This window comes from Sus scrofa, chromosome 10 (genome assembly GCF_000003025.6).
Source record: "Sus scrofa isolate TJ Tabasco breed Duroc chromosome 10, Sscrofa11.1, whole genome shotgun sequence".
Taxonomy (NCBI): domain Eukaryota; kingdom Metazoa; phylum Chordata; class Mammalia; order Artiodactyla; family Suidae; genus Sus; species Sus scrofa.
The window spans coordinates 13,755,963-13,774,636 of record NC_010452.4 but is presented as its reverse complement, the minus strand read 5'-3'; the positions used below and the strand labels follow the sequence as shown (position 1 = coordinate 13,774,636).

Here is an 18,674-nt window from a genome sequence, read left to right as displayed (position 1 = left end):
CGTTGATGGTAGCGCTGTCTCCTTTAGGAGCATTCTCTGTGACTTCCTGCTGGAGGGAGGCGGGGCAGGAGGGGAGGAACGGGTCCGGGAGCCATGCCTAACACAGCCAGGACTAATGCCTGCATTTGTTGGCAGCCCTACGTGCCCCGGATCCTGAACAGCTCATCCTCAGAGAAAACAGCCCTGTCCCCACAGCAGCAGCAGACCTACGGCGCCATCCACAATATCAGTGGGACTGTCCCCGGCCAGTGCGTGGTGCAGAGCCCTGCGGACAGTGTGGCAGCCACCTACCAAGAAGCCTGAGGGCCTGGGAGCTGCTGGGCTGGGCCAGGCTCGAGGACTTGGGGAGTCGGGCACAGACACAGGTGGAGAAGCAGCTTGACTCTCACCCTAGCCAAGTTCAGGACTGCTTTCTACATGCTTTAAGAGCATCTGCTCTGAAAAGATGGAAGCAGAAAGGAGCTCTGGCCCTGGGCTTGGTGGGAAGGGTGGGACTGCCAGCCTCTAGTGGTCTTTTCTAGACCCAGTGGAGGAAGGGGAGTCGCTGCAGCTCTGGACTCTGCCTGTTCCCCCGAGGCTCTGCTGATGTCCAGCTCCATCTTCTGCTGCGGGTCCAGCTTTGGAGCTGGGATGATATCCCCAATGGTTTTTAGCAAGATCATGTGTTGGAACTGTGTCCCTCCAACCCATTAGCTGTGGTGATAGCAAGCGGGGGGTTATACCGCGTGAACACCTTCTGAGCAGCCATAGATAGCCCCTGCACCCCTCCGCCCCCAGGCACACCCACAACTCATAACCAAAGAGCCTACGCAGAAGCTGCAAGCCTGAGATGGGCTCGCAGTGATGGTCCGGCTGGTCCCAGCGCCCGGGGTCCCGCAGAGCGCTGGGAGGGGGCGGGGCCAGTGCTGGGCCGCAGCAGGCTCCTCCCCAGCCCCACCAGGGTCCTGCGTTTTTGATCATGTTGCCAGTGACACGGGCTGGATCAGGGTCTCCCTGCAGCAGACAGGGACGAGGAGGACCACTACTAAAGTGTCCATTCGGCCAGACTGGTGAGATCCAGCCTCTCTTGCCTCTTCAGGCCCCAGAGTGTAGGGCCCTTGAGTCCATCTGTCTGTTCCCTCCCAGGGGGACAGGGCTCAGGGCTTTCTTGAAGACAAGGGAGAATTGCAGCCCCAGGAGGAGAGGCGCAACCTCTTATTTTTTTCCTCTCTTGGTGGGATCCAGCTGTGAAGCAACTTCCAGCGCTTGCGGGAGAAGCCGCCCCCGCTACTCCCTCCAGGGGGCGCCAGAGGCACGAGCGTGCGGATGGGGACTGGAGACCAGAGGCTGCCTGGAGCCTGGTGGACGGGGCCGCCAGCAGTGGCCGCGCGGTGTCTGCTCGGAGCTGCCCCAGGCACCCAGACCAGCTAGAGCGGTTTCTTGGTGTCCCCCCGCCCCGTGTCCCCACCATCTTTCCCCTCCCAGCGGAACCCCACCCCCGTGCGGACTGCAGACCTGCCAGTTCTGCTGGAGACACACCCACATGGGGTTGGGGCTTATCATGTCACTTGTTCCAGCCACTTTGAGAAGGAAAATCATTTATCATCAAAGTCATGTTGCTTAACAAGTGTGTGGGGAGCATATGCTGAGGGGCAGGCCTGGGGTCCCAGCTGGCAGGGACGGAAGCCAGTGTGTTCCTAGGAAAATGGGGCGTCTCCACAGAAGCCTGGGAAGCCACCACCCTGCCAGCCCCACTTCTGCCGGGAGCTTCCGGGGAAAAGGACAGGGATCGGGAGGGAGCCTACCACTTGGGAGCAGGGGATGCCTATGAGGTGACAGCCAGTCCCCCCACCCGCTGTGGTCACTGCTGCTCCAACAGCCCCATGAACTTGCGGATGTCCTGGGCCAGCAGCTCCGGCTCCTCAAAGGCGGCAAAGTGGCCCCCACGGGCCATGTAGGAATAGGAGATGAGTTTTGGGTACTTGTTCTTCACCCACTTTTCTGGGCAGTGTAACACCTCGGAAGGGAAGGCAGCAAAGCCGGTGGGCACGTGGACCTTGATCCTGGAGGAGAAAGAGACCCACTGAGGGGGAGGCGGAGCCCTGTCCCTCTGTCCCCACAGCAGGCAGTGCAGGCGCCTGGGAGTCAGTTCACCCACTAGCACAGAGCCGTAAACTAAAAGACAGACCCAGGGATTTTTTTTTACAACCCACCTCAATGCAAACCCCCCAAGGGCCCTCTTTTCCGGAAGGGCTGCCCAGGCTGGAGAGTGGCTGAGTGAGAGATCAGTCAGCCTCTACCTCCTGCCTATGTTGCCCTTTCCCACTGCTGCTGTCTGCAGGTCCCCTATGAGGTCTGCAAGGGTTCCAGGTAAGTCCACCCCGGGCCAGCCTATTAGCCCCGGGGAGCCACTAGGGAAGCCTGGAGGCCAGGCCCTGGGTTCCCTCTGTGAGCTTTTTTTTTTTTTTCCTTTTTAGGGCCGCACCCACGGCATATGGAGGTTCCTGGGCTAGGGGTCCAATCGGAGCTCCAGCTGCCGGCCTACACCACAGCAACTGGATCCAAGCCGCATCTGTGACTATACCACGGCTCCTGGCAATGCTGGATCCTAAACCCACTGAATGGGGCCAGGGATCAAACCATGTCCTCGAGGATACGAGTCGGATTTGTTACCACTGAGCCACAACAGGAACTCTCATGAGCTAATTCTAAAGACAGATTTTTCTGAACCTCCCTGACCTCCTTTAAATCGTATTCTCTTCCTGTATGCCCGCTGTGCACTGAAGGCTAGGTTGTACTTTTCTGCATCAAGTGCCTGCCTTTGAGCCCAAGACCAGGCTGGCCACCCACCCCCCACCTCCCAGCCTCAGAGGCCGCCGGGCTCAGCCACACTTACGCCTCATGCTTATTGGCCATCACGCCCTGTCCTAGGTTCTCCTTGTAGAAGCGCTGGGAGGAGGTGATGGTGCCCGTTGTCCAGTAGAGCATGATGACTGTCAGCAGCTCATCCAGGGAGAACTTCCTGGCAAAGCAGACCGAGGGCCGCTCTCAGTGCCAGCTGAAGTTGTATGACGCCAGGGCTGCCACAGCGGAGGCCAGGCCCTGTGCCCGCCCAGCCTCCCTCCTCAGACTGTGCTGTAAGCTTAGTGGTCTTAGCCCTGGGCCTGAGGGAAGCCTGCCCGGGGTCACCAGCAACCAGGATGCCAGAGTGATGACCCTGTTTGAGACAGGCTGTGCTGGCTCATGCTGTCATCCTGGGTGGTGTCAGCCAACCCCTGCTCCAACCCGCCCCCAGAGGTTCAGGCCAGAGAGGAAGAAGCAGGTGGGGTCAACTGAACCCAGGGGCTTGGGCCGGTCACTGCCGGGTGGCCGGGAGGTCTAAGGGTAGGGTGCTGCAACCCTGCTCAGAGGTGGTGCCTACTCCTGGACCCTCAGTGCAGGCTGCCCTCAGACCACGCTCGGAGGGGCCCACCCGTGCCAGGCCCTGAGCAGAACCTGGTCTCCAGGCAGCCTTCAGAGCCCGCGGTCCTGCCCTGGCAGGGCACCAGGAGAAGCAGGGCATTTTTTTTTCTTTTTTTCTTTTCAGGGAGGCACCTGTGGCATTTGGAGCTACAGCTGCTGGCCACAGCTGCAGCCACGGCCATCCAGGATCCTAGCCACGTCTGCGACCTACACCACAGCTGACGGTTATGCCAGCTCCTTAATCCACTGAGTGAGGCCAGGGATAGAACCTGCGTCCTCATGGATGCTAGCTAGGGTTCTTAACCCACTGAGCCACAGTGGGAACTCCTGGGGCATTTTTATTTACCAGCTGGCCAGCGTGCCTCCTGCCAAACCTGTGTCACCCCAAGAAGCAGCCATGGGGCCCTGCAGACACCCCTTTCCTTCAGCACAGGACACCCCTTTTCCTCTCCAGCCTGGGAACTGCTGAACAGGTGAACCCCCTCCCCTGACTCCAGACTGCGGGGCCCACACTCCAGGAGGAAATATGCATTTGGGACCTAATGCTGGAGCCTGAGGCCTGTGGACTCCGGAAAGCCCCACATCCTCCTGGCCCTGCCAGCCCCTTGGGCCCTTGTCTCCTGGCACTGGGTTCCCTCGGCCTGGCCTGTGTCCCGGGGCCCTCCATGTCCGCCCACTGGGTGTGCTTCCCACTGCTCCCCCACTCACCTGCCACTCCCCAGCTTCGACCTTCTTCCCGGAAAAACCACCCACTGCACTCCGGCCCCTCCAGCTTCCCTGACACCTGCTCCCCTTCAGGGCGCTCAGCCTGGGGGCCTTCTGTCCCAAGGCTGGTGGGTGGGGTCTCACCTCTCCAGGCCGCCATCCTCCAGGTCCCGGAACTCTTCGTTGGTCCAGGTAGAAAACTTCTCTAGGATGTAGGCAGCCAGGCCCACGGGGGAGTCATTCAGGGCGCAGCCTGATGTGGGAAGAAGCAAGAGAGCAACTCAGGCCTGGGACCAGGGAGCTGGCCCCACGCACGGTACCATGGACAGGAAGCTCATGTTGGAGCACAGCTCTGCCCTAACCCTCGGGGTGTTCCTGTAGCTCACTTTCCTGCCCTCCAGCCTCGGAATCCTCGTCTGACAAAAGGGATAGCATCTCTGCCACTGCCTCACAGGGAACCACTTGGGCAGCTTCCTGCAAACTGAAGGGGCTGTGACACTGGGTTTTGTAGGCTCTAAATGAGAAATATAGGAGTTCCCTTCATAGCTCAGTAGAAAAAGAATCTGACTAGCATCTATGAGAATGCAGGTTCGATCCCTGGCCTTGCTCAGTGGGTTAAAGATCCAGTGTTGCCGTGAGCTGTGGTGTGGGTTGAAGACGTGGCTCGGATCTGGTGTTGCTGTGGCTGTGGTGTAGGCCGGCGGCTACAGCTCCAATTCAACCCCTAGCCCGGGAGTCCCCAAATGTCGAGGGTACGGCCCTAAAAAACACCAAAAAAAAAAAAGAAATATATATGAATGCTAGGTGGTGGTTTTGTTTGGTTGTGTTTTTGTTGCTTCATCATAATCAGATTTTTTTTTCATTAAATTTTATTGGCATAGAGTTGACTTAAAATGTTGTGTTGGTTTCAGGTGTACAGCAAAGTGAAGCAGTTATACAAATATTCATTGCTTTTCAGATTCTTTTCCCATGTGGGTTATTTGAATGCTGTTTTGTTTTTTGTTTTTTGTTTTTTTTTGTATTTTTGCCATTTCTATGGCCACTCCTGCGGCATATGGAGGTTCCCAGGCTAGGGGTCGAATCAGAGCTGCAGCCGCCAGCCTACAATGGAGCCACAGCAACGTGGGATCCGAGCCACGTCTGCAACCTACACCACAGCTCACGGCAACGCCAGATCCTCATGGTTCCTAGTCAGATTTGTTAACCACTGAGCCACGACGGGAACTCCTGAATGCTGTTCTTAAAAAGTGAGGGGTTTTTTTGGTTATATTCTATGACTAGTGAAAAATAAGAAACCTTAAAGTCCAAAATAGAGAATCAGTTACAAATAAATATTGATCCGCCCATAAGCTCAAATACTGAGAAGACATTAAAAAACATTAAAGATGGTTGGGAAGACAGCATGGATAGATTTCACAAACAGAATATAGGGCAGAGAAGCCATATTTAAAAGAAACTTACTCCTGGGTTTTTTTGGTCTGTTTAGGGCTGCACCTGTGGCATATGGAAGATTCCCAGGCTAGGGGTCCAATTGGAGCTGCAGCTGCCGGCCTACACCACAGCCACAGCAACGCCAGATCCGAGCCGCGTCTGCAACCTATACCACAGCTCACGGCAGTGCCGGATTATGGGGACGCAGATTTGATCCCTGGCCTCGCTCGGCGGGTTAAGGATCTGGTGGTGCCATGAGCTGTGGTGTAGGTCTGGGACGTGGCTCAGATCTGGCGTGGCTGTGGCTGTGGTGTAGGCTGGCAGCTGCAGCTCTGATTCTACCCCTAGACTGGGAACTTCTTATGCCGTGGGTGTGGCCCTAAAAAGACAAAAGAAAAAATTAGCCCTTAACAGGGCCAGGTGGCAGAACCAGTTGCTGGGTCCCCCTCACTGTCTTGGGGAACCACCCAGGCCCTGAGGCACCCCTCCCCCCACTCCTCTCTGTCCCTCCACGTCTCCCTGTAGGACAGAGGCTCAGGGGCGGAGGGGTGAGGGGTCAAAGCCACTGGGAACACTGACTTCACTCAGTGGAGTCGTGGGGAGTTTGATGAGCACTGTGTCACTGACGTCTGTGGAGAAACGCGGATTCAGGGTGGAAAGGGCTCTGAGTCTCTCACAAAAGGCTGCCACCTCTGAGCAGTGTCCCTGGGGGTGGGTGAGTCCCCCTGGCTGGGAGCCTTGCTGAACAGAACGGAGGTGGCCCCCCCAGCCCCCCATGCCCACCCCTGGCGGAGAAGGCCTCCCTCGAGCCCCCTCACCCACGGTGTCCGGCTTGGTGCTCTGGATGTGCATGTAGCCGCTCTCCCTCATCAAGGTGTAGAAGGTCTTCTTGAAGGGGTAAAGCAGCTCGAGGTCCCTCTCAGTGTAGCCAAAAAGCCTCCCAAACGCCGTCCCAGGAAAAAGGTCAGGGTGTAGACATTTCTTAAAACCAGGGCTACGTTCAAGTGCAGGCCTTTCACGTGGCTGAGGGCAGACAGGGGCCAGAGGAGGCTCAGTGGCATCCAGGTCAGGGCAGGGAACAGATGGAGAAGAAGCCTCAGGGCTGAGGAGCACAGGGCCAGCTCCCTTCAGCCTCTGCCACCACCCCCTCCCAGGGGCAGGGTGACCACGTGAGAGGGAGGAGAGAGTTGGGAAAAGACAGTTTCTAGAAAGTTCCAATCAGGTCTCTTTGAAGACTGGGTCCATCAGAAGGGTCCACTCCCTGACCTTCCCCTCTTCTGAGTGGCCTTCTCTCTGCCAGAGCACCTGGTGCAGTCACTAATCCTGCGTGACATTGAGTAGAGGGAGGATCCGTGCTGAAGTGGCCCAGGCCGAACTGAAAGATGGGGACCCTGTCTCATCTGCCCTGGGCCCGCCATCCTGCTGTGTGGCCCCCGTCCCAGGGTTCAGACACTATACCAGGCAGAGCCTGGCGTGAAGAATCCCACCTTGCACGGGCTGTGCACCCCCCCACGCACACACCTGACAGCTACCTCACCTGGGCACCAGCTGGGCCATGTTGGTGCAGATCAGGGCCCCCAGTCTCCGCCTTGAAGGTAGAATTCCTGGAAGCCCAGCCGCAGCATCAGCTTGTAAAAGATCCTGGCAGCAGCCACTGAGTTGAAGCCTGATGGTGAAGGGGACGAGGAATCATGGGGGGGTCACGCCTTGGGTCCTCCCGGTGTCCTCGGAGATCCCTCAGGCCCTCCCCCATCCCAGGCTCAGGGCGGTGAGAAGGAATCCTGGGGCCCAAGGACGGGGTGCCCAGTGCCCAGAAGGCGATGAGCCTGTGCCAGCCTTGGCACAGAGGGGGGCGTGAGGTGTGCGGCCAGTGCAGGCTGGCCCTGGTGTCTGTGGGTCGATACTGCCTGCGGGGCTGGGACAGTGCAGGGCCCAGACGTGGACCCGCCCCGAGTGGGCAGCTTCTGAGGACACGAGAGTCCAGGTCCTGAGGCCTCTGGATGGTCGTGACTGCAGCTCTGAGCACTGGGACTCTGCCAGTGTCCCACCCACCGTCTCCTCGGATCCTGGGAAGAGGCGCTGGCCCTTTGACAATAAAATTGCCCCCCTCACTTCTCTTCCCTCGGTTTGGACCCGTGTCCTCCTTCCTCAGCCTCCTCCTCAGCCGTGACAGGAGGCTGGCCCAGCTGACCACCTGCTGGCCTCCGGGCGGAGAGCCTGGGGGGGGAGCCGTGGTCCCTGGCATTGGGGGGGCGGGGGGCACACGGCCTCCGGCAGCCTCATACCTTTCTTAGAGGATGCCTCTGAGAAGCCGTAGCCAGGAATGGATGGACAGATGACTTCGAACACATGCTCATCGCTCAGGCCGTGGTTCTTGGGGTCCGTCAGGAGCGGGATGATCTTATAAAACTCGTAGAAGCAGCCAGGCCAGCCGTGCACCATCAGCAAGGGCTTCGCGGTGCGGCCGGAGGGCAGCTGGGGGGGCTTCACGTGGATGAAGTGGATGTCCAGCCCTGGGGGGGGGGGGAGCACAGTGAGTCAGGGTGGGGGGTGCCCTGCGCTGGGGAGGCTGCAGTCACCACCCTCAGGGTAGCGGGTCAGGTGCGGTGCCACCACAGTATGGACCATGGTAACCATCAGTGCTGGCGGAGGGCCGTTCCCGGCTCCCAGTGGCACTCAATGAATATATGTTTAGTCATTTAAAAATTTCAGGAAAGGAGTTCCTGTCGTGGCTCGTGGTTAACGAACCCCACTAGTACCCAGGAGGAATCGGGTTCGATCCCTGCCTCGCTCAGTGGGTTAAGGATCTGGTGTTGCTGGGAGCTGTGGTGTAGGTCACAGATAGGCTCAGATCCTGTGTTGCTGGGGCTGTGGTGTAGCCCGGCAACTGTAGCTACAACTTGACCCTCAGTCTGGAAATTTCCATGTGCAGTGGGTGCAGCCCTAAAAAGACAAAAAAAAAAAAAAAAAACAAGGTGTTTAATAATATAAAAATTTCAGGAAAGGAGTTCCATTGTGGCTCAGTGGGTTAAGAATCCAACTAGTATCCATGAGGATGTGGGTTCAATCCCTGGCCTCTCTCAGTGGGTTAAGGATCTGACGTTGCTGGGAGCTGTGATGTAAGTCGCAGATGAGGCTCCAATTCAACCTCTAGCATGGGAACTTCCATAGGCCATGGGTTTGGCCCTAAAAAACCAAAAAAAACTTTTTTTTTTCCCCCTAGGAAAAAACCCCATATACCCAGCTATAGAGAATGAAATAGACTATAAATTAACAGTCTACTGTAATGCAACAGTCATCTAAAATGAGTGTCTAACAGAACACTGTAAACCCGCTAAAATGGAAAAAATAAAAATCATTTACAAATAAAATTAGGAGTTCCCATCATGGCGCAGTGGAAACAAATCTGACTAGGAATCATGAGGTTGTGGGTTCGATCCCTGCCCTTGCTCAGTGGGTTAACGATCTGGTGTTGCCATGAGCTATGGTGTAGGTTGCAGACGCAGCTTGGATCTGGCACTGCTGTGGCTGTGGTGTAGGCCAGCAGCAACAGCTCCGATTAGACCCCTAGCCTGGGAACCTCCATATGCCGTGGGTGGGGCCCTCAAAAGACAAAAAAAAAAAAAAATTAAATTAAAAAATATGACAGTGTTGACGTGTATTTAATAGTGAAATCAGTTCAGTAGTCACTGCTAAGTGGGGAACACAAATTACCAAGCCATATCCATTGTATGACCCTTTTTTGTCTATTTGTTTTGTTTGTTTTCCACCTGGCCTGCAGCATGCAGAAGTTCCCAGGCCAGGGATCGAACCAGTGCCATAGCTGCAACCTGATCCACAACAGTGACAATGCCAGATCTGTAGCCCACTGCACTAACAGGGAAATCCCTATGACCTGATTTTTATAAACAGTCACATTTATACTGTGTATATAGGAAGTTTAAAGTCTGAAAAGATAAGCTACAAAAATGTAAAATGTAGTTCTCTCTCAGCAATAGAAGTTCAAGTGAATAATTGTCATTTTTGTGTTATATATTTTGAATTTTTCTGTGATGGACATATGGATAACTCTTTTTTTATTTTTTTGTCTTTTTACAGCCACCTGCAGCATATGGAAGTTCCCAGGCTTAGGGATTGAAGCAGAGCTGTAAGCCCCAGCCTACACCACAGCCACTTGGGATTTGATCCATGTCTGCCCATTGAGCGGGGTCAGGGATGGAGCCTGCATCCTCATGGATACTAGTCAGGTTCTTAACCCACTGAGCCACAATGGGAACTCCAGGATTTCCTTTTTAAAGGCTGAATAATACTGGTCTCTACATACCATGGACTAGTGCTCAGATTTCCTTAGTTTCTACCCAGTGTCCTTTCTCAGTCCCAGGATCCACCCAGGACAGTTACTTGTCATGTCTCCTTAGGCTCCTCTTAGCTGAGACAGTGCAGATTTTTTAAAAAAACAGCAAACATAATTTACTTCTTAATAAAAATAGAAACCCACATACATTCTATTGTAGAACCTTATTTTTTCACCTAACAGTACATCCTGGGTGTCCCTCTATGTTGCTAAATTTACTCCTCAAGGTCTTTTTATAGGTAACGTTACCTCCTTTGGAACACACAGCATGATGTGCCATTTTTTTTAATTGAAATTCTCTCATATTATCATTTGAGTTTAAAATTAGAAAACACACACATTCATTCTTGTGTATGCACAGGCAATCTTTGGACGTGTGTATTTAACAGAAGCAGACACTGTCCCCATGGAGGAAACTGATGGCTGGGGGAAGGGCCGAGAGGGAGATTTCCTTTTCACTATCTCTTCTGTCCTTTTTTTTTCCTTTTTAGGGCTGCACCTGCAGCATATGGAAGTTCCCAGGCCAGGGGTTGATGCCGGCCTACATCACAGCCACAGCAACACCAGATCTGAGCCACATCTCAACCTAAGTCACAGCCTGCAGCAATGCTGGATCCTTAATCCATTGCGAGGCCAGGAATCAAACATACATCCTCGCACAGACAACACACCAGGTCCTTAACGTGCTATTCCCTTCTGTACTTTTTGAATTTTTTTTTTTTTGGTCTTTTTAGGGCCACACCAGCAGCCATACGGAAGTTCCCAGGCTAGGGTTCAATCAGAGCTACTGCTGCCAGCCTACACCACAGCCACAGCAACATGGGATCAGAGATGCACTGGTGATCTACCCCACAGCTCATAGCAACACCAGATCCTTAACTCACTGAGAAAGGCCAGGGATCGAACCCATGTCCTCATGGATACTAGTTGGGCTTGTTACCACTGAGCCAAGACGGGAACTCTACTTTTTGAGTTTTAAACACATAAATTTTAAAAATTAAAAAGCAGGAGTTCCCTTGTGGTGCAGTGGGTTAAGGATCTGACATTGTCGCAGCAGCAGCTCCGGCCACTACTGTGGTGGGATCCATCCCTGGCACGGGAATTTCCACATGCTGTGGGTATGGCTAAAAGTAAATAAAATAATTAAAATTTAAAAACATGTTAGAAGTTGGTAGTTCATAACTTGCCCTATGGGCCCCCTTCCCTATGGGGAAGGCACGCTCTTCTGGTTTCCCTGTGGGTCTGTGGTGCCTGTGGGTCTCAGTGCCCAGCTGCTGGGTCAGAATCAAGGAGCCGAACTGGGCTCAGGAGGCAGCACCAAGCCTGGCCAGGTGTGCGGAGAAGTGTCATAGCCTAGGGCCCGAGCTGGGACAGTGGCCACAGGTGAAGGAAAAAGCGACCAGCTGGGAGACTGGTGCGCTGCGTTCTGGCCCCGAACCTCCACTTCCTTGTGACTCAGGCCACTCCCTCCTTCCACCCAGAGGTGACAGGCGGGGGGCCTCTGAAGCCCCTGCATGTCTCAGATGCTCTGAGAACAGATGCATCGGCGGAGGCGGCCCAGGACCTCGGCTGGAACCAGAAGCTCCTCACAGAACAGGGATGTGGGAGCAACAGGGAGGCCGAACAAGGAGGGTGGCACAAGGACAGAACAGCGGGTAGGGGTCAGGGGCTGAGCACTGAGCAGCCCGGGGCACAGGGGTTACTGCAGGGGCAGCAAGGACCTCGAAAAGTCCAAACACGAGGGAGGGAGGGAGGTGGTGGCAACGAGTGTGAGGAGGGAAGAGAGACTGTCGAAGGGCTGCTGGTCTGGTCGGGGCTGGGCGGTGGCCAGCTTGGCCCCCGGGGGCGCTAGGCACACAGCAGGGACCCTGGGCCCGGCGGGAGGCCCCCACACTGCAGGCCCAGGGCTGGGCCACAGGCCTGGGGCACTGACTGAACTGCTCGCGGCTTCAGTCCCAGCGGGCTGCTTCTGTGATGAAGCTGGTGCCAGAAACCGCCTCTTGGGAGCGCCTGTAACCTGAGAGGGGCTTTGTGCTGTGAACGCTCCATATCCCGTGGTGTCGTGAGGAACCCTGAGCTGCTCCATGGGGTAAGGCTTTCCTCAAACTTGCAGCCTCCAGCACGCAAACAGTCCTGTGGGTTTTTCAACATGCTGTTCCCTCCTCTGGACAACCTTCCCCGAACACCTGGCCAACTCCTATTCCTCCTCTAAGTCTCAGCCTAGATACCACCTCCTCCAGGAAGTCTTCCCTGATACTCCCAGGTGGCATGTGGGGCTTCCGAGGCTTCCACCCCTTACCACAAGCTCTAATCACCCCCGAGAGCCTGTGAGCTGGGAAGGCAAGGACCCAGGCCCTGACTGTGTGTCCCAGCCCCAGACGAATGCAAGGGTACAGAGGGTGCCCTGTCAATATTTGCAGGACAGACATTGAAGAGCTAGGCAAACAGAAGGATCTCAGTCAAACCCAAGGAAACTAAGCATCTGGCTCCGGGGATCCAAATGACAACCTTTGGAAATGACAAGCAAGGACCTGCATGCAATTGGCTTAGAGTGGTTTAGATCCTCTTGTCAGCCTCGTAGCAGAAGATATCAGTCCTCTACAGGGCTCAGCAACAACTGGCTTATAGTTTTAAATTTTTCTGTATTTTAGGGCTTCACCTGTAGCACATGAAAGTTCCCAGGCGAGGGGTCGAATCCGAGCTACAGCGGCCGGGCTCCACCACAGCCGCAGCCACAGCCACGCCAGATCTGAGACACATCTGTGCCCTATGCTGCAGCTGGCAGCAACACCAGATCCTTAACTCACTGAGCGAGGCCAGGATTGAACCTGCAACCTCACGGACACTTGTTGGGCTCTTTAGCTGCCGAGTTACAATGGGAATTCCTAAATGGTCAATCTTACGCTATGTGTATTTTACTATAATTAAAAATGAATAGAAAATTTGTAAAAATTAACAGTAAGATTTTGATTTTCTTAAATATTCCTATATTTGATTCTAAATCTGGGGCAAAAAATTAAAATGCTTTTCCACAAAGGAAACTATTATCTCACCCCAAATGATCTTCGATGAGCTTCCTAAGAACATCTGAGTGACCCCTGCCCTTGCACATCAAGTTGTGTGAGGACTTGTGACGCTGCTGGGACAGGAGGTCTATGCTGCCGAGACAGGATAATTTTTCATAGGACCTTGACTGACAGGCTGAGCACCCTTGCACAGTCACAATATCCTGGACTCCAAACTCTCAAGGAGAGGCTGAGTTGACTGAGGCCACACCCAGATGTCTGTTTTATCTGCATCCTCTCTGAGATTCTTCCAAAGCTGGACTAGATTGTGCATTTCAATATATTTTTTTTTCTTTTTTGGCCGCCCTGAAGCATACATAGTTCCAGGGCCAGGGATCAGATTACATTTGAGCCACAGCTGCAACCTAAGCTGAAGCTGGGGTACTGCTGGAGCCCTAACCTGGTGGGCTGGGCCGGGGATGGAACCTGCCTCCCAGCACTCCCAAGAGGCTGCCAATCCTGCTGTGCCACAGCGGGAACTCCCTGGATTGTGCATTTCTTTGGTCTTTTATTTCTATGTTTTCCTGTATTAGCTCTAAAGTCCAATGGGTTTGCTGGGATTTTTGCATTACGATTGCATCCTGGTGAGGTTCTACCTTTCTTTTTTCCATTTATTTATTTATTTTTAATTTATTTATTTTTTGGTCTTTTGCCTTTATAGGGCCGCACCTGTGGCATATGGAGATTTCCCAGGCAAGGGGTCGAATCGGAGCTGCAGCTGCCAGCCTACACCACAGCCATAGCCACGCCAGATCCAAGCTGCGTCTGCAACCTACACCACAGCTCGAGGCAATGCCGGATCCTTAACCCACTGAGCGAGGCGAGGGATCGAACCCACAACCTCATGGTTCCCAGTTGAATTCGTTTCAGCTGCACCACGACGGAAACTCCTTTTATTTTTTTACAGCATAAATTTATTAATCCTTCACAGATCTTTTTTTTTTAATGATTTTTCTTGTTTCCATTATAGCTGGTTTACAGTGTTCTGTCAATTTTCTACTGTACAGCAAGGTGACCCAGTCACACATACATATATACATTCTGTTCTCACACTATCCTCTGTCATGCTCCATCATAAGTGACTGATATAGTTCCCTGTGCTGTACAGCAGGATCTCATTGCTTATGGTTCTACCTTTCAAATATATCTCAGTGACCGATCACTGGATTCTGGGTCTCTCAGCCTTCTCTAAGTCACAATCGGTATCTAAGAAGGCCGTTGCTGTGATATACGCCCCCCTCCGGCTGGTGTTTTGGAAACATACCTTCAATCTTGGTCTTGAAGTGAGGGTACTTGTTGAGAACCTCCACCTGCTTCCTCCAGTCGAATGTGTTCCGCCAGTAGGAGATGATTTTCTTCAGATAGTTGGAGTTGAACCCGTAGTGGAAGCGGCTGTCCTCCAAAGGCGGGGTTAAGCGAAACTTCTCGATCCTCTGGTGTAAGTCCTGGAGCAAAATGGGGGGACCCCGAGGAGAAGGATGGGGGCAGAGCACAGAGAAAGTTTGTTTCCAGAAGACAGAACAAACCCTGCCACCACGAGAGCCTGTGCTACCTTAGAGGTGAAGCCACGGGGCATCGCACAGGGGGCGGGGTCCCTGGTTGGCAGACCTGCACTCTGGCTTCTCAGGTTGATACCAGAAGAAACGTCCCCGTTTCCCTCAAGAGTGGCTATTCCCAAAATATCTGCTCTTCCCTCTCCACTTCAGGTTCATGTCTCATTTTTCAGCTTTTAAATGATGAGCAATGCATGTTGAATTTACCAAGGCTTTATACGGCAAGCATTGGTAAACTTTTTTAAAAAATGCTTTTTTAGGGCCAAACCTGTGGCATATGGAAGTTCCCAGGCTAAGGGTCGTATCAGAGCTGCAGCCACCAGCCTACGCCACAGCCACGCCAGATCCTTAACCCAGTGAGCGAGGCCAGGGATTGAACCTGCAGCCTCCTGGATACAGGCTGGGTTCACCATCTGCTGAGCCACAGTGGGAACTCCTCTTAGGCTTTTGGAGCTGTGGCTACTCCACTCCATCCAGGTAGGCAGTACATGGATCAATGGCATGGCTGTGTTCCAACAAAATTTTATTTATGGACACTGAAATTTGAATGCCATGTCATTCTCACATGTTACCAAGTTTTCTTTTGATTTTCCCCAACCATTTAATGACGTAAAAACTATTCTAAGCAGGGGAGCTGGACAAAAACAGGTGGCAGGGTGGATTTGCCACCTCTGATATACAGCCCTGAATGATAACAGGATAACTCAGTTGGGATGACAATTACAGACCAGGAGAGAAGGTGCAAGTCTTACAGGCAGATGATGCCCATCAGGCTGAAAGACCAGCCCCAGCTGGGGAAGTTTAAGTCCATCCTCAGAGGCTGTCAAGTGTAAACTTCCCAGAGTGTCCCCCAAAACACTGCAGTCATCTCCACACAGGTTTTAGGAATGTCAGATGCTGAGTCCAGAAAGCCACTGATGGAGATGTCCTCGGGGCTCAGCCTCTGTCCTTAATCGTGACAGCTTATCACGTCCTACTGAGCGGGCCCCGTCTGGTTTCTCTCGGGGACAACCCAGTCTCTGCTCCTTAATCCCTTCCTCAAGAGCTCTTGTGGCTTTTTTCTCTTTTTTGGCCACACCCATGGCATATGGACGTTCCCAGGCCAGGGACTGAATCTGAGCCACAGCTGTGACCTATACCAAAGTCACGGTGATGCAGGATCTTTAACCCACTGTGCCAGACCGGGGGTTGAACCCTCACTGCCTCAAGAGGCAATGCCAGATCCTTAACCTGCTGCCCCACAGCGGGAACTCCTTTTGTGCCTTTTTATCAGCCCTTCTTACGGCATTTACCTCTATTCATCGTTACCTTTCCTCTGTCTACATTCTTCTTCTCAACTCCTGGACTAGGTTCTCTTTGAGACAAGGATCTCTCTCCTTCTAAGCACCCAGCACCGGGCCTGCACACAGTAGGTGCTCCGATACCCACAGAATGAAAGAAAGTTTGGGAAGGGAAGGCCCAGATCCCACTCACCTTCCTGGCTCTGCTCTTAGATCCATCCCCCACCCCTGCCGGCCACAGCCGTCCCTCCTGATTCCAGCCCTGAGCCGGGGACGGGGCACAGGCTTTGGCGTTAGAGCTGAGTCCAAGTCCTCCTGCGGATCGACTCGGTTCACCTTGGGTCAACTGCTTTGCCTCTCTGAGCTTCCACTTCCGTATGATGGCCAGGGCTGCGTGTGACCACAAGAGGGCGACACACAGCAGGTGCCTGGTCAAGGCTGGCCCTGAGACAGAGTTCCCTGTGCTGCAGCATTTTGTCAACATGGCCTGGCCTCTCACTCAGGGTCCCCGCCCAGGCCCCGAGGAGACCGTCTCCTCCTCCTCCAAGCTCAGGCTCAAGGTTTCAGGTGGGGCACAGAGACACAGCTGCTTTCTGGAGTTTCCGTTGTGGCTCAGCAGTTAAGGAACCTGACTAGTATCCATGAGGATGTGGGTTTTGATCCCTGGCCTTGCTTAGGGATCCAGCATCACTGTGAGCTGTGGTGTAGATCGCAGATGTGGCTCGGATCCCGTGTTGCTATGAGTTGTGGTATAGGCTGCCAGCTGTGGCTCCGATTCGACCCTTCGCCTGGGAAACTCCATATGCTACAGGTGCAGCCCGTAAAAAAAAAAAACTACAGCTGCTTTCTGTGACCCTTGACACGTGTAACTGGGCCCAGCTGGCACCCCCTCTCCTGCCCAGGGCTGCTGGGCCTTCAGCAGGGGAGGCGGAGACAGAGGAGGGAGAGCAGGAGGGATGGGGAAGGCAGAGCAGAAAACACCCCCGAGAGAGGCCACTTTCCCCGCCGCTCCAGGTCCCAGCCCCAGCTTGAGGCCCGACCTGCCCCGCCACCCTGACTCAGAGAAACCCCGGGCAGGGGCTCCCCACTCTCCCCTCCGCTCCGAGGCCTGGAAAGAGGTGCCTTACGTTGATCTCCTCGTCTGACGTCTCCACCTTGAATGGCCGGATGCTCTCGTCCTCCGCAGCCGCGGGCCTTGATCCGGGCCCCCACCAGCCATCTCCAAGGAGCAAGGTCTCCTCCTTGTCCTTGGAGACGAACCAGTAGATGACAAAGCCCAGCACAGAGGCGAGGAGTATTTCCAGCCACATGACTCCTGCCAGGGGGACAGAATCCATCAGGAACAGCGTCCACAGACAGCCCTCGACCCCTGACCACCTGCCGCCCAGCCCTCACTTTGATGTACTTTTGACTGAAATAAAGAAGAGAAGCAAAATGTGGGGGAAAAAATTGGAAAACAACAGAAAGAGGCAAAAATCACCCATAAGCCTACTTGATCTAAGCGATTCATTCATCGCATCTGGAAGCTATGAAGCTGGGTTGGCGTCTGCACAGCCCTGGGTGGTGGGGCTGCCCATTGGAGGCCTCACGGTTCTGAGGGGCCTTTTGCTCCCGATGCTTCTGAGAAGCTTCTCTCCCCCCTCGAGACGCCCTCCCCCACGGGAGGGGCAGGGCCCGCTCTGAGGGTCGCGCTCAGGAGCAGAGGGAGCCCGGTCCTCAGCCTGTGCCTAAGGGACCAGGGGGTAGGGGGAGGCCTCAGGAGCTGGGAGGTTAGGTTCATTCAGGGTCGGGGGATGCTCAGGAGCCCAAACATGGCCACACATCTCAGCTGGTTGTCAACAGCTTCACAGAGATTGAATTTCTATACTATATAACTCATCCATTTAAGGTCTAGAACCTGGTGATTTCAGGACCTTTACAGAGACAGGCAACCCTAACCACAATTTTAGAACATTTTCATCACCACACGTAGGACCCTTCAGCTATCATCCCCGCTTGTCCCCCGCATCACTCCAGGCCCTAAGCCACCAGGAATCGAGCTTCTGTCTCTATATAGACCTGCCTATGACACTTCACATAAACTCAGCTGCTTTAATCCCCATTTGTCGGACTCCCCTGCTTTTTTCGCAGAAGGGGAAGAAAGAAGACCTTAGTCTCTGCAAATCAACACCAGGAGACCCTGGCATTAACCCAGCTCATCTTGCTTATTTCCGGGCAAGTCACTCCCTGAAGGTTCATATCCAGAGAAACATGCGTGTGTGTGGAGTTCCTGGGGTGGCTCCGTGGTAACGAACTGACTAGTATCCATGAGGATGCAGGTTCAATCCCTGGCCCTGCTCAGAGGGTTAAAGATCCGGTGTTGCCATGAGCTTCAGTGTAGGTCGCAGATGAGGCTCAGATCTGGCATTGTGGTGGCTGCGGTGTAGGCCGGCAGCTGCAGCTCCAGTTTGACCCCTTTCCTGGGAACTTCCATATGCTGCAGGTGTGGCCCTAAAAAGCAAAACAAACAAAAAAACGAAACAGAGAAACATGTGTGAATATGGGCACCGTCCTAGGGCCAGAGTCAGCAGAAGGTCTGCTGATTTTGTGTGTGTGTGTGCGTGCACGCGCGCTTTTTAGGGCAGCACCTGGGCCCTATGGAAGTTTCCAGGCTAGGAGTCAAATTGGAGTTGCACCTGCTGGCCTATGCCATAGCCACAGCAATACAGAATCTGAGCCAAGTCTGCAACCTACACCACAGCTCATGGCCACGCCAGATCCTTAACCCACTGGGGGAGGCCAGGGATCGAACCCATGTCCTCATGGATACTGGTTGGATTTGTAACCTGCTAAGCCACCATGGGAA

The 18,674-nt window shown here is 54.0% G+C and overlaps 2 protein-coding genes across 7 annotated transcripts in view; one reads left to right on the top strand and one right to left on the bottom strand.

Moving 5' to 3' along the window:
• Positions 1-2,842, top strand: part of TMEM63A (transmembrane protein 63A) — a 42,648-nt gene extending 39,806 nt beyond the window's left edge. For 5 of the 6 annotated variants that reach the window (XM_005653777.3, XM_013978258.2, XM_005653774.3 and 2 more), the window contains one exon: positions 136-2,842. In XM_005653777.3, the coding sequence (XP_005653834.1) occupies positions 136-303 (168 nt within the window). In that variant the 3' untranslated portion in view covers positions 304-2,842. 6 annotated transcript variants of the gene reach the window in all.
• EPHX1 (epoxide hydrolase 1) lies at positions 1,566-17,148 on the bottom strand. Its single transcript, NM_214355.1, is given in 10 exon segments — positions 1,566-2,042; positions 2,876-3,001; positions 4,291-4,399; positions 6,396-6,516; positions 6,519-6,600; positions 7,115-7,151; positions 7,154-7,243; positions 7,863-8,090; positions 14,261-14,441; positions 16,957-17,148. Coding segments are annotated over 10 exon segments (1,359 nt in total). The 5' UTR covers positions 17,140-17,148; the 3' UTR covers positions 1,566-1,840.